This window comes from Tasmannia lanceolata, unplaced genomic scaffold (assembly GCF_043159265.1).
Source record: "Tasmannia lanceolata isolate RefF3 unplaced genomic scaffold, GAP_Taslan_0.1 ptg000016l, whole genome shotgun sequence".
Classification (NCBI taxonomy): Eukaryota; Viridiplantae; Streptophyta; class Magnoliopsida; order Canellales; family Winteraceae; genus Tasmannia; species Tasmannia lanceolata.
This window is the reverse complement of record NW_027518693.1, coordinates 19,585,077-19,601,115: the sequence shown is the minus strand read 5'-3', so window position 1 is coordinate 19,601,115 and position 16,039 is coordinate 19,585,077. Positions and strand designations below refer to the sequence as shown.

At 39.5% G+C, this 16,039-nt stretch overlaps 1 protein-coding gene across 2 annotated transcripts in view; it reads right to left on the bottom strand.

Moving 5' to 3' along the window:
- Nucleotides 1-3,262: 3,262 nt before the first annotated feature.
- LOC143848507 (ribulose-1,5 bisphosphate carboxylase/oxygenase large subunit N-methyltransferase, chloroplastic-like) overlaps nucleotides 3,263-16,039 on the bottom strand; it is a 47,000-nt gene continuing 34,223 nt past the window's right edge. The window contains exons 12-16 of one of the 2 annotated variants that reach the window (XM_077357461.1): nucleotides 11,727-11,860; nucleotides 5,864-5,952; nucleotides 5,611-5,756; nucleotides 3,484-3,672; nucleotides 3,263-3,379 (exon numbers count right to left, since the gene is read on the bottom strand). In XM_077357461.1, the coding sequence (XP_077213576.1) occupies nucleotides 3,502-3,672; nucleotides 5,611-5,756; nucleotides 5,864-5,952; nucleotides 11,727-11,860 (540 nt within the window). In that variant the 3' untranslated portion in view covers nucleotides 3,263-3,379; nucleotides 3,484-3,501. Of the gene's footprint in view, nucleotides 3,673-5,610; nucleotides 5,757-5,863; nucleotides 5,953-11,726; nucleotides 11,861-16,039 lie in introns of both variants that reach the window. The other variant, XM_077357460.1, reaches the window with a different exon arrangement.

Here is a 16,039-nt window from a genome sequence, read left to right as displayed (position 1 = left end):
GAGCCTTTGTGGTTGTTCTCTCCTTCAAAAACGAGCGGCCACGTGGCTTTCCGTAAATTGTAGAGCAGAACCAGTCTTGATTTCTCGTACAATAGAACCTGTCTTAGTTAAGTTGATATTGATAACTTAATAACTTATCTAACTTAATAAAAAAAAGAATTTACATGATGCCGACCGTTAAAATTGCAAGGGCGAGCAAACCACCTAGCCCTTGATTTTTGATCGGGTGCGGCCATCATATAAAAACTCCATAAAAAATTACATCGGCTTCGTACTTCAAAGTTCAAACTAAATTAAAGATATCTGTTATTTATTTAAAGTAACGTATTTTTTTAAAGGGATTTGCTAGGGTCCATCGCATAAGGCATTTCACAGCTGGTCGTTCACATGTCAGACCAGCCACCTCGTGAATGAAGACAACAGCTTTTGTCTCCATTCACGAGGTGGGCGGTGTGACATGCGACAGACCAGCTACAAAATGCCTTTTGCGATGGACGCTAGCAATACCCTTTTTTAAAATATGAATAGTATTTGCTATCTTGTAAAGGCATAGGACAAGGTGCACCCAAGACACACATATATAGAGTTCGTCTGCTTATCAGACGGAATCAGACGGTTAGGATCATCTTATGGAGATGATCTAAGTTTGTGACCTGACAAATGAACGTTTTGGATCATTCTATAAAGTGCGTAAAAACAGACTTCGCGCTCGTCCACGCAGGAGAGAGAGAGAGATTTTAGGATTTTAATAGGGGTCATAAGTGGAGCTGGTCAACCACTTCTAAGCCAAACATAGGAAATTAATTTAACCAGCCCAACCCCCAACCTCTAAAAAGTTATAAAAAAAATTGTATAAAAAGGGCTTGGCTTTGTATATGGTATAGTTTAACAAACGATTTGCTGGTCAAATATATATAAAATAAATGTCACTACGCAAATCTCACACACATATTTATGAGGAAGAGATAGTGTGCCATTTGGATTTGAACGGCTTTTTATATGATATAGAGGTCACTTGCTCAATTATCCAAACCATTTATTTTCTAAGCCGTGCTACTCTCCAATTTGTATAGGCTTTCTTTATGAATACTGACTGTTGCCTTTTATTTTCTCACCGTCTATCTAGTAGCCACAGAATGGAGAGTTGAAATCATTAAAAGAATAAGACAAAATCCGCTGAAAAGTGAGCCTATGTGACTGCTCTCACATGCAACATCACATCCACAAAATGCCTTCTGTGATGGTCGCTAGCAAATCTCTTTTCGTATATGTTAGGCGTACAAAATAAATGATTTGGATCATTGAGGCCCTATTCGGTTTAGATTGCGACAACTGATTGTGAGCCCCAAACCTATTATCGGACTCAAAATTACGTTAATTTTGAGTCCGATAATAGGTTTGGGGCTCACAATCAGTTGTCAGAATCTAAAACAAACGGATCATTGAGCCCATGTTCGGTTTAGATTGTGACAATTGATTGTGAGCCCCAAACCTGTTATTGGACTCAAAATTAAACGTAATTTTGAGTCCAATAATAGGTTTGGGGCTCACAATCAGTAGTCAGAATATAAAACAAACTGGGCCTGAACAAGTAGCCCTCGCTCACACTTTTGGAAGCTCAATTTTTCCCTCCATCACATAAGATTATGCCTATGACTGTTGGTCGATCTTGAATTTGAAATAGGTCCATTGTCAGCCAGTAGTAAGAGCTGGTGTATTTACAATAGTAGTATGAAATGCCACAATTTCGAAAAAAATAATTGGGGTTGGCCTATGATGAAAAATATACGTATGAAAGACCCGAGTAATGCCACGCATTTCGGTCTTACAGAGAAAGATGAATTGATTCAATGCCCTTAGCTCTCTATCCTGTGCATTGCCCAGGGATGCCCGAGGATAATTGCAGCTCAACTCATTCATCCTATTAGTCGGGCAGACTTGGTGAAGAAGGTAAAACCTCCTATGCCTTTAGAAAAGAAGGTAAGTTCTCTAAGAAAATCAATCCAGTCTCTCCGTGACCTTATCTTTGATTCTCAAGACTTCTATCACTCTACGGACAGAGAACTCTCAAATCTACACGAAAATTAACTTTATCCAACTGAGGGGGAGCGTGACACTAGGAAATAAGAAAGAGATACTTTTTAGAGGGGCAACATATGGTGAGAAGAAGAAATTTTTATTGTTGCGTGCAATCGAAGCATGAGAGGAGGAGCATTCACATTGATGGGTGGTGGATGCAAAGTTCTGTTGACTTTTAAAAAGGGCTGTTTGAAAATAGATGAATGCTAAACTGAAGTACGTCCTTCAACATGGCGATCGTAGTTCAGTCCCAACCTACCTATGATAAAAGGGCGTCCTTGCAAAAAAAAAAATCAGCTACGAGGGCACCCTTATTGGACAATAAAACCAAAGTGCATGTATAACGGCACAAAAAAAAAAATGTAATTTTCTAAGCTGATCCAATGGTGGCCCCCTTGTAGATGGTTTTTGCAAGGGCGCCTTCAATTTAGCATTCCTCTTCAAAAATATGGAGGGAGAGGAATCTCTCTCCTCTCATATAGTAAACTGTCTAATATTATAGGAGGAAGTCTAAAGTGAAGGGATTGCTTGCAAAAAAGAGGTGAAAGGGCTCCCCCATTGGCTGCACATCACCATCATGTTTGACTTTTCAGCCGTTATTAATGCATGATGGTGATGTGTAGCCAATAGGAGAGCCTTTTCACCTCTTTTTTGCGAGGGCTCCCTTCACTCTAGAATTCCTCATATTTTATACCTATAACCTAAGAAAATCTCTCTCTTATATTAAGTTAGTGGAAAATGTAAGATTTTTAATAAAATAATAGTAAAATAAACCATCTGATATTTATATGTATAAAACATATAAATAAATAGAATCCCTCTTATATTTAGTTAGTGGCAAAAGAAACATTTTTAATAAAATAATAGGGGAAGGAATAGATGCTTACATAAGGTGCCTACCTAGTTCAAAGATCTCAACCGTTCCTTTGGATTGCCTGAATAAAAAATCGGAATCAGCATCCAATTCTGATTCTGCTCGATTACAGCATTTGGTTCGACTGAATGAATGGAATAAGGAGCCGGAATTAAAATTGGGACAGAATAGATGAGCAATTTATGGCGCCACCTGATTCCCGTCCAGGATGTGGCAATGAGTTTCCAACGAAATCGGAATGAGGATGCAACCACAACCTCGTAGGGGGGCAATCATACAGTTAAATATAAGGAAACCCCCCAAAAAAACTACATAGATACATGAGAGAATACTCCTAAAGTGAATGGTAATTTGGGTATCTGATTGAACGAGGGCTGATGGTCACAGATCCATCATCCTATGTGTAGTATACACAACACATCATCCCTGTATAATAATGCATCAGAAGTCTTCTGCTGAGCAGTTTCATTTCTTTAGCTTAATCAAACAAATTTCATAAATGTATCTTGAAAAATACAAATCTACTTAACTGGGGTCTCATCTGCACCCTAAGGTTGCCGTGGATAGTTATTGGCTATGGATAAAGTTGCGCAATAATTCTTCAACCAAGAAGATGCAGACTGAAGGATTCGAAGCTCACCAGCGAGAAGATCTTTCGCCATTCGCCTTCGAAGAGCAACTTGGCTACATGTGGCATGAGAGTTCACGTACCCCAGCGACTGCAAACATCGAGAAACTTGCACACGTTGAATAATTTGATGAAAATCACATTGAGCTCGGCATAAAAAATGAGAAAAGATTACATGTTTCTCACAAGAATTAATCTAACTTCTTGTTCAACAACCAAATACAGAGTGGTTGTTTCTCTACCTTATATTTTGCTAATAATTGAAAATTTTTCGTAGGTCTTTCTCCCATGAAGTTCAATAGCTATCAGCTGCTTTTTGAATGATTTCAGGTAAATTGGACGGTTGAGAAATACCAAGTTTTTCTTCAAAAGAAATGGTGAGGCTAAACAACATAACAAATGACTAAAAGAACAGAATTAAAACTGGAACGATAAAAACATATAATATAGTTCTGATTATTCTCACTGAAAATTCAGAGATTTGGCATTACCAAAAAGAAATAAATTCACCTTTAGACTTACAAAACATGGGCAATGAGACAAGGATGCTATTTTTTTTTTCTCAATTTTTTTTTTTTTTTAAATTGACAAATATATTCATGCTAGCAAAATTACAATGGGGACCAATACTCCCACTAGATTTACATAGTATGAATTGCCCAGGAGCATTCTCCTTTGCCCAAAAGAAAAACCCATTACCCCTTACATTACCCAATAGCCTCAATTTAATCGAATCAAGCAAAAAGTACCAAATTTGTTGGACCCCTAAGTCAAGATCGTGACCTGCCACGTCACACCGATTTCTCCACTGCAATCCCTTGGCAAATTCAATTTTCAAAAATCCCACTCGAAGGCTCAGAGCTATTGTGTGCCCCTAACCGTGCACGATAGCCAACCACCCAACATCATCATCCGATCTCCGGCGGCCTCCACCTCGAACCACCACCAAACACCGACGGCTCCCCATTAAAAATATATCAAATTCTTCCACCATATTCTCCAAAACCTACTTCCACTAACCCAAAAATCATCCCATCCAAAAGTATACTCCTAGCACTAACCCTAAACCGTAACCCTAAAGACTATACTACTCCCCCACCTCCTTCCCCAATCAACCCTAACCCTAACAACCCTAAAACTCCCCTCCTCTTCCTCCTCCTTCAAACCTTAACCCTACAAGGTTCATTGCCGCTATCCACAACCTCCCTCACCTCCATATCCAACCTCTTCATTTTTTCCTGAATCCGAACACCATTTTCCTTACATCAGCCCCTTCCACAGCCTCCAACAACTCTCCTATCCATTTTCTCCATCATACCTAACTAGATCCGACCCTTTCACCATTAAATCCGGCCTTCTCAAGCCCAGCTCCAGCCATTCCACCCTATATATGGTCCCCGACTTTTCATGACCCCCGGATCCGATAATCCACGACCTCATACCCCGCCTATAGTTGGCCTTCCACGGCTCCAGGTCTAGCGCCCTACGGCCTTTCACGGCCACCGGCAACCTTCACGGTTTTCCCCAGCTTTACGGCCTCCACGGCTCCCAATCCAACCTCCACGGCCCCAGATCCTGACTCCGCGGCCCTAGATATAGCCACCACGGAAAAGCCATGTTCCAGATCTGGCCTCTACGGTTCCCGACTCGGCCTCCGCGGCTATCTTTTGCCAACCATGAGAGAGACGGTAAAATTAGGGTTAGCAATGGGGGGAGAGAGAGAGGGACACGAGCGAGAGAGAGGAAGAACGAGGGAGAGAGAAAGGGAGAGAGAGCGAGACGAGAGAGAGCGAGACGAGAGAGAGGAAGATGTGGGAGAGAGAGGAGACGAGAGGGAGAAACCGCCTCCTGCCTAGGGAGGGAGCTTTTTTTATCGCCCTTTTTTCGCCCAAGTTTTTTCTCCGCTGAGAATGGCCTTCAATTATAGCAAGTTTTTTTTTTTTTTTTTCAAATGGCAGAATTCATCCCTTTTTAAAATATTCAAGAGGAAGGAAAATAAATTTTCTATCAATAAAGTTGATAGGTTTACCTTTATAGAAGCATCATATTCCTGAATCATTTGTGCAATTTGTGAAAGCAACATGTCATGTGCTTCAATCTCCCTACTGCTGTTTAGAGGACGTCGAGCCAGTCGACCATCAGTTTGAGCAGCTTCGTTGGCCATATCTTTCAGCTCTGAGCAAAGATGAAAATTGCATCGAAACTATGACTAAAATTGAGCACGATAATCAAGTTCTCGATAAAATAAACTAAAAAAGTAATGAGAAAGAGAAGAGCTAAACCTTGAGGCGATGTAGCAGATAAAACACGAACAAATGCTCGGAGTGATTGGGGAATGCCCCTCCCTTTGCCTCTAGAAGATCGCACTTCCCTGTTCAGATGGTGAACTATGAGAAAAAGTAACGAAGACCAATAGCATTGTAATAAAGAAATATAATGCAGCCCAAACAAATTAATTTTAGACATAATTTTTTGAATTGCTGAATTGCAGTGTAGGTTTTATTAAAAAAGGAAAGTGAGAAGGCCTACGACTGAGGTAGCCTAGGCTCAAAAAAAAAAATGAAAGAAAACATAGATATTGAATAGGATGGAAAAAAAATTTGGAGTCAGTTGAGGCATTAAACACATATTGCAGGTTATTGTAGATGTGTGCATTTACATAACCCAAGCACATTTCAAGAAGCTTGTTGTACAATGGGGAGATCATAGGGACAAAATAATATCTCATAAATAACTTGGCCGAAAAGGAGTTGTTTTTAGATCCTACCATTAAAAAAGGAATACCAGTTTAATTCATTTTGTAGAATACATTAAAATATATTATTTCTGAGTGAATCATTTTAATGGACTAAGTCAATAATCAACTGTTTAAGTTGCCAAGGAATGCCTCTTGGAAAAAAAAATTGGTTCTAAGTTTTTAAACACTTCTTTTGAGAATTAGTAACTATAACTGATAAATAAGTGAACTTCTAAATTACACTGTTTAAATTATTTTAGTATAATTTGATATACACACTTCATAAGTGCTCCCGATTCCTGAAATTTGAGAGCCATATCTTCCTAAATTTTTTTATTACAATTGCATCCGGAGACTTACACTCGAATCTATTACTCCTCTCTTTTCATACAACTAACGTTGCACTCGCTTAGTGACATAAGGTACACTCCCATCCAAGTTTTATAATGTTGACACATTCTTGTCTCTGATTCCCTAGTTTTGGCATCCACAATAATGTTGTGCATTTGTATCAATTTCTTTTTTTATAACAATAATGGCATTTGCATCCTTCGATGTAGCAGTAAGCTTTGATAGGTGGCGTGGGTGGGTGGGTGTGTTTGGGGGGGGGGGGGGGGGGGGGGGGGTGTCGGGGTCCTCTGACAGTAATCTTGATCACTACTATTACTTGCAAGGCAGGAGTTGGGGAAGAGAGAAGAGGGGGGGAGGGGTGTTTCTCAGACAGTAATGGCAGAATATTTTGGTCCTTTGTAGGTCTCTGCAATGATAGTGATGAGGCAGAGGCAGAAGTTCGGGCCCCCCGGAATGTTGTCAAGTTGAATCACAGAACTGGAACCGTGAAGACTTGGATTGAAAGACGACTCCATTAACACCATTAGATGTGATTGAGGGAGGAGACTATCCCTCCTCGGTGAATCAAAAACGTCTCTAGGAAGATCTTGGATATCCTGCATGTGATTGAGTGCTACTTTTCTCACATTCATAGAGAGGGCAACACTCTAGCCAACACACTGGCTAATTTTGGTATAACACTATGGCCGACACACTAGCTAATTTTGATGTATCTTGTGATAGCTTGTGATAGCTTGATTTTTATTTTTTTTGAAATGTCAAGATTTTATTTTTGATGCATCCTGTGATCGCTTGATGATATGGCATGTGATGCCAGATTGTAATTTCGTTATTTTCTATTTACTTTCTTTTTTCTCACTTTTGTATCTACTTGCACTAGCCTGGATTTTTTTCTTTAATGATATTCACTTGTTCGGAAAAAAATAATTTTATAAAAACCAGAAAACAAGGATATGGACAACGGGGATGGGACGGCCCAACTAAATAGAAGGAAACAATAACAAAGGAAAAAACAACTTCACTCCAATGAAAATTCTGGTCTATCTCTTCATGGTAGATCTCGACATGCTTAAGTCCTTCCCTAGAAAGGGTATCTGCCACATGGTCACTGCTCCATAGGATGTGCCCAAGGGAGGGTGCCGACCCAGCACATCCCAAGATTCCATTAAAGATGCCACAAGCCTGGGCTTATTCACCCACACAATCACATTTAACCGAATAAGCCACCACCCATAACAAGCCTGATATTTCCTCTGAAAATCCGATAGCTAATTGATTTCCTATTTTTTTTAGTCTTTGATACTAAGTGGCATAGAAACGCTTTAATAATCCCACTGATGTGTATATCATAACTCCTACACTGGTTGGTTCGGGTAACCTTCACATTGCCATCAAACTTTAATGAGGGAGTATCTAAGTGAGTAGTTTGTATCTAGCCACCACCAGCTCTGAATTGTATCAACTCATAAACAAGCCCCAAAACTCTTCTCTTGCTAGAGCCTAATGTATGACTGAGAACTTTACGTCCACTATCAATCCCCACGTGGGTTGTAACTTTATCTTCAAAAGTCCTCTTGGTCTCATTACAAATGTTCCATAACACCACATATGGTGATATTCCTTTATTGCAAATAGCCCCATCAACCATCTGAAAGAAAGGTCAACTTTCATTGTTAGGACTTAGGAGTGCCCAAGAAATTGAAACATTTGAAGATTACCAACTAGATGTTCATCGCCACCCTATAATGAATAAAAAGATGGTCAGTGGATTCCTTTTCCTTCCCACACATGGTGCATCTATTAGTGTGTCTAAATTCTTTATCTCTTAACATCTCACTAAGTAATCAATAGTTCCATTTACTGGCATTTGTTGTCCAACAAAAACCTTCTATTCAGGGAGTTATAATTTAAATAGAATGAAAAAATAGAGCACTTGCATGACAAAAACAACCTCAAAGATGTGTGTCCAGCACCTTCAGATCAAATCCAATTACTATGAAACCACTTCCATCTGTTTCCTCATCAACAAATGACGATATGGCCTCTGATTTTGCTTCAATTTTTCGCAGAGAGAGAGAGAGAAGATAAAAGCACTCCTCATCTGGACCCTCGAATTTCAGATTTCTAAAATCTCTAAATCTTCACAATGATGAAGGACAATACCTAATCAAGGGAAAATCCTACACGCTTTAGGAACTATCTAGGGCTGAAGTAACACGTGATTATTCTACGAGCAGCAGCAATAATGAGAAGTAAATTGCAATTAATAATTAGAAAGCTAACAATTAACAAGAATTAACTTTATGCAAACTAATCAAAATATAAAGATTCGTAGGATGATTTGTTAATAGCAAAATTAGTCCTAAACTAGGTTTTACGCATGCAACCAAATAAAAGAACTAAAAGCTAATGCAAATATCGATGAATTAGATGTAAACAACAATGGAAATAGTAATAATCAATGAAGAACAACAGAAAAATTATCAACAACAGTAAGGGTTTAAAACAATCTAGATTTAGGCAAAAGGGTATTTCGGTAATCTCATACTAAAAAAGGGGTATTTCGGTAATTTACAGATCTAGAATTTTGGGCTTATACTGCTGTCTAGATTATAATTTTTTTTTATGGGTGTCCATATTATAGTTATGAACTTATGATCTAGAAAGGTAAAAGGAAGTAAATCTAGGGTTTAGGGAGGGGTTTTGATAGTGGGTTTAGGCTAGAGATCTCAAAAACTAGTTTTAGGGCTTGAAAAGGGTGAAAATCTCAACTAGGCTCAAAGGGGGTTTAGGGTAAGGGATCTTGAGTATTTTAGCTAAGGTTTAATCACAAAATCAATCCCTCAAAATCTCAGATTGAGATCTTGAAGAACAAACAAGATATATGGATTTTGGTTTTTTCAACTTTACGGTCCAAAACAGAAAGAAACTGAGAAGATTAATGTACTAACCTTGTTGTGCAGATTTGACAGAGAAAGAGAGTAGAAGAGAAGAAGAGAGAAGATGAGAAGGATGGTTCCAAACCACTAAGAAGTAGAGAGAAGAAGAAAACTCAAATTTCTGGCTTCAAGCAAAACGTCAATTCTATTAAATATTCAAAAGTCCCTTACATTACTTTCATAAGATGTATTTATAAGAAAAGAAACCCTAGAAGATAACTTGAGACCTAAGCAACTAATCTCAACCATTCATCTAATCCAAAGTAAACTAAATAAAGTTAAAAACTTACTAAAATAGTAATCACGTAATAGACCTATACCCATAACCTGCTCAAATCACATCCAAATCATGTGATCTTGGATTCATTAGATAGGTAATTGAAAACCTTTCTAATAATACCAAAAACACGCCAAACATATGAGATTTATGCCTAAAAAGTAAGCTACAAATAAAATGACGAAAATAGAAGATAAATAATAAAAAAAAGGACGCCCATGTCTGTGACCCATGCTAGAGTCTCTACCATCAGTCTCGTTCACATCTGTGCTTGTAAACCTTGAATTCTTTCACATTGTTGATGTCCCCATCACACAAGCTTCTATCAAAATCAATCATATCAAATAAAACAGAATCTAATCAAATCCCAGGATTTGCCTTAGGTCATATGTAATGTCCCAAAACATAGTCGTATCATAATACGTCCCATCATGGATCAAGGATTTATGTTTGGCTGGAGAGGTAGGCCCACTATTTATGTCTTCGGCGAGCAAGTAAATTTGGGTGGATTTCTTTTATGTTTTGGAGCTTTGAATAAGTGAAGGTTGCCATGAGGCCTACCTACCCTTATTTCTTAAGTGCGCAAAAGGGAAGAAGGGAGTACAAGGGGTTCCTTTGTGCACAAGGTGAAGAGGGAATTTTCTTTTGAGTGGAGAGTTCCGTGTACCTTTGAATTTTCATGAGTTTAGGGGGTTTGAGAATAAAATACCTACTATGGTGCCTACAATGGTGTCAGGGAAGCAATTTTGGGTTATTTGCTTCTTCTACACAGAGTTTGGACCGGTTACTGTAGCTGATCTCTCCTAGGTAAGCAATGTGTGACTGTGCTCCCCTCTGAACTTTTCACTCTCTTGGTTGACATCAAGCAGAGGTGAGATCCCAGACATCTTTGATTTCTTGTTGGTTGACATCCTTGGGTCAGTGAAATCTCAACCATAGAAGACTTTCAGACAATTTCCATGCTATTTTGAGGCTCATCACAGATTCTCTTCAACTGATCTTTTATACTCATTGGATTTGGGTTATTGGAGTAGTTTATTTCATCATATATGGCAAGACTCAATATGTCATATTCTTGATTACTGAAACATCGACAATTGCATTTTCTTATTCTCTAATTTTGTGAATTGTAGTTTGTGGTTATGGTGAAACCGAACTGATTATTGTGGTCATCGGTGTATCTTCAATGCAATTCTTAGAGTTATCCTATGTCAGGTTTCTTCTATTTGCAATATTATAAAGGAAAATTATCGATTACTTCCTGATCTATTCATTGTGAATGCTAATATTGATGTTAAGATTGCCGAGTTGCTGTTAACAATTGGTGGGCACATGTTCATGAATGTCGGTCATCCATAAAATAGTTTAGGGTACTTGTTTAAGCTTGTCGGTCACAGTTTAATATAGTCGGACATCATTTAATTGTTGTCCGACATTTATTTAAGGTCGTGGGACATTTATTTATTATTGTCAAACACTTAGACGTGGTTGCCGAGCTATGGAATATAATTGTTGGTTACTACATCGGATGAGGCATGAACGGTACCGCTGATGACGTCACTCATACAGCCCAACAGTGGCACGATTATTCACTTAAGAGAGAATTACAAGAAACTGACAGAAATACCCTTATTCATGGAAACATATCTTAATACATTGAAACACCCATATACCAACAAACTTTTGGTTGGAGCCATTGTAATTTGGTATATTCTAATTTCTGAAGCTAAAAAATACAATTCTAAAATTATATTTAAATAACATCCACATCCTCATTCTAATCATTAGAAAGGATACATGCATACATGAAAATAGTAAAGAAACATGGAATCAATACCAACTTGATTGTGAAGGAATTCCCAAAAGAGTTGAAACCATTTGCATATGTGATGGTTGGCATACAATGTTTCTGCAAAAGTTCCAATTTCAACTTGCATAAAGGATCGTGTTGGGATATACCCATCCAAATCTGAACCTGAGTGATTCACATTATTTTGTCTAAGTTAGAGTTTTTTTTAGAGTATCTAAAGCATGTATTAGGCCACAAAAACTGCAAAAAATAATGAATTATATCATATATAATTACTATGCATGCAATAAATTCAGTGATGCATTTGCCACGAAAGAAAATGCAAATGAGAATGTAATAAGAAAATGAAGAAATAGAGATAAAACTAGTCCCCAAGTTATTGCTGTTACATAGTGATTTGAAACAGAACACTTCAAAATGACAAATATAAAGATAAAACCAATTGGAAAATGCAAGGGATGGTTCGCTTTGATTTTAAAGAACACAGGCAATAAAGTTAGCAACGTCTATGAATCACCACTACTGGACCAGTTTTAGGATTGTCAAGGAAAGGTTTACTTTAGCAACTTCTATGAAATCCCACTGCTGGAACAATTTCGGGATTGGTGAAAATTATACTTCAAGAAGAAACGTAAAACGTAATTTACTCGAGAGAAATTATTTGCACTAGAAGTCTAGAACCCACTCCACTCATATGAAGATAGGAAAAATCCAAAATCCGAATAGTATAATAGCCCTCTCACGCCCTTCTGAGTATAGATTCGTAGCTGCGCCCCCTTACGTGATGGGGGCCCCCTCTCACGCCCTTCTGAGTATGGTAAGTTCGCTTGGGGCTTGGGTCTATGTCAATTAAAGGGACTCAAAAAACATTACAAAATCTTACCTCGGTCTTGGAATTTCTTGGAGGAGAAGCAAGAACCGGGCCTTTTCTGTTCGATGCACCGGGAGTTCTTTCGGCATGGGCAGCAATAGGGGTGTGCACTATTCGGTTAACACCGAATTAACCGACCGAACCAATTTGGTTTTTCGGTTTCGGTTCGGTTCCTGGAAAAATCGGTTCGGTTTCGGTTTCAAAACTAAGTTTTTTTCGGTTTTTGGTTTTGGTTTCGGTTTCTAAAAGTAACTAATACGGCTAACCGAAATAGCTGTATAAGCTGGCAATAGTTGATTCTCCTCTCTCTTTCTGCAAGGAAAATAGCAAGAAATCTTTGACCAAATCCTGCGAAGTTGACACCCAATCCCATCTTTTTCCTGATTTGGGGAAAGGTAAAGAAAATATTACAGGTTTTGCCTTATCCACATTTATTGATGCAGCAAGTACTGTCCCGTCAACACATCTTGTGACTGGCCTAGCTGCTAGAAAGGACAAAGGGAGTAAAGGACCTCCTTATCTCTAGGCCTCTAGCTGGTCAAAGTTGAAATTTCAAATTTTAAAAAGCTAAAGCATAAAAGTAAAACTAAAGTCGTCAAAGCCACCTTGAGACAGAGAGACTATCAAGCTAGATTTGGGGATTTATTTTTCACTCCTCTTCTTCGACGCCTCAACGGGACTTAGGGTTTGAGACTTTGAGTGACGGCATCGCCGCCTCCAAGACTATAACGGCCTCCGCCTCTCTGCCTCCGTCTCTTTCTCACCGAAGCTCGCCTCCTTCTGTTCTTCTTCTCGGCGGCCCCCGCCTCTCCGCTTCCGTCTCTTACATCATAGATTTACGGGTATTTTATTTCTGGTTTTCTTTTTTTATTTTCCCAGATTTTGAAATTATGGAGCTACTCTATGATCAAAATATCAAGTATGTTACTTCCTAGTTCCTACAGCCCTTCATGGCTTCATCTTCATCATATAAAAACTTGAAATTCCATACGCCTAATTCGGTTATAACCGAATAACCGAAGAACTATTTCAGTTCGGTTAGTTTCGGTCCGGAAAAAAATCGGTTTCGGTTTCGGTTACTGTTTTTTACTAACCGAAATTATTTCAGTTACTAAAAATATGGCATTTCGGTTCGGTTATAACCGATTGAGCAGCCCTAGGCAGCAACCTTCTTTTCTGCCGAGTCCTTGGATGGGCGGGTAAGAAACTTGCAAGGATGCGTTCACTCGGCTTATATTGATGATCGAGACAGGAATAACTAGAGGTCCCTAGGTAAAGGGATTCCGCAGGGCAGTCCCCTATCCACCAGGCCTATCCTCTCTTCTCTAATGCGCACTGCTTGCTCAAAAGCACCTTCCTGCTAACCTCTTGGCTTTGCTTTCATATTATACTGAGCTTGCTTTCCTCTGAACTGATTAATCGTTATGCGCCAAACAAGCAACAGATTTTTTTCTTACGTAAGCAGAAGGGAATCTTTTAAAGGAATCAGCTTCTAAGGCTGTCTTTAACAAGAGTCCCCGCTCCTCTTTGCTTTCTTTCCTCTTCATTTCGCTAGCATCCCTCTTTGCTTCCTTGCTAGTACTAGACTTTGATAAAGGAAGGGAATGCTACCAGACTGATACAGAGGAGTAGAACTATTTAAAGGGATTCGTGGACAGATTGGACAGCTACCGATTAGACCGATTGAAGAGTTACATGACAAAAGGAAGAGCAAACAAGGGTTGGGGGAGGTCCCCCAAAGCCCCCTTTAGGCGCACCGTTTGCTGATACAGGACAGGACAAATGCGATCGTTACAAGAGCAGTGATACAGAAAAGGAATAGACTGATAAAGACAGGAGACTGAAAACAACTGATTTGACTATCATCGTAGATAATCGTAGAACGTTCACGAGGAGCATCTCAGGAACCCGGGGGCTAGGATACTTTTGAAGAGTTTTCAAAACATTCACTGTGAATGGCCAGGTTCAAACGAGGAAATGCTTATGGTGAGTACCTAGGCACCCAGAGACGAGGAAGGGCGTAGTAAGCAACGAAATGCTTCTCGGAGTTGAAAATAAGCATAGACCCGGAGATTCCCGAATACGTCAACCTTTCGAACTGCTGGAGAATCCATGGGCAGGAAAGAGACAACCTGGCGAACTGAAACATCTCAGTAACCAGAGGAAAAGAAAGCAAAAGCGATTCCCGTAGTAGCGGCGAGTGAAATGGGAGCAGCATAGACTAGCTGAACGAAATTCACCAAGTCCTAAACAACACACCTTGCTCATAGTACCCAATCTACAAACATATCAAAGGTGGTTGACATAACAATGTGGCTCTGAAACTCTCAGCGAAGAGAGCCCCGAGATGATTTCTTGTTATGAGAAAGAAAACTGATATTTGCAACTCCTTGTTCTGATAGATAAATGTTGCACTGCCCCCCAATGTAACGGTTATTCTCTCCTCTTCTCCCTTTATAGGGTATTGATGTCTGGAGCAGGGTGTTCGTGCACCCTTCACTTGATTAACACAGAGTACTCAGAGTTAGCGTTGCATTGGTATGATTATGAGGAGAGGTAAGTGGTGGTGGTCAGTCAACCTGAGCTGGCCAACAGTGAGAGGAGCGCTGGGGACAGACCGTTGGAACGACTTGTGGATGCAGAGTTGATTTTTGTCTTTGTTCATACTCAAACCCGAGTTGTGACTTTTATTATAGTTGGACAATGGATGTTTGTGTATATAATCAAAACTCAGGCCATTTCAACTTTGTTGGAAGTTAATACATGGATTGTAGTTTGTGAAGTGTGATGATAACTCGCCAAACTCTATGGTAGCAACCGCTATTGATCATAATTACCTACAGCTCTAAATGGGGGGCTTTTTTTTGTAATTCCACTTCTCCTGCCTTTTCCCCTGGGTTCACAAGATTTTGCTTTACTTATAGGGGAGCTCTCTCCAATGTACACAGATAGGGAGCAATAGCTCACAATCTACTCAAGCACCATGCCTTGAGGTTTGTCACCTTATGATGTGCTCAACCTTCTCAAACTCTTCATCCTCCACCTCTTGCCTCGATTGTCGTTACTTGCAATCATGACAAGTGGAGAAAAAGGTGTTGGAACAACCATTTACTTCATGTTCGGAGAGGCCGGTTGATCATTCCGAGCTTCTAGCTTCATTGTGGTTGATGACGAAGCAGTCGAGATGACTGGGCATCTCTCAGAGGTTGAGGTTAAGTATGTTGGAGAAGCCCTTAGCCTTGGGGAGCTTTTGAGGTGCGAGTGGATGCATTGCTCAGCTGTTGGCTTCACTATGGTTGTTGGGGGCTGTCGAAACAACAAATTACTCCAACAGCTTAAGCTGCTGAAGAAGGCGTTATTTAATCTTTTATACTTTAACACTCCCCCTCATGTGTGGCCCCTCTTTTTAGGGTTTGGCCTACACGTGGCACATGTGGCACCTCTTTTTTGGGTTGGCCATTGGATGTGGATTT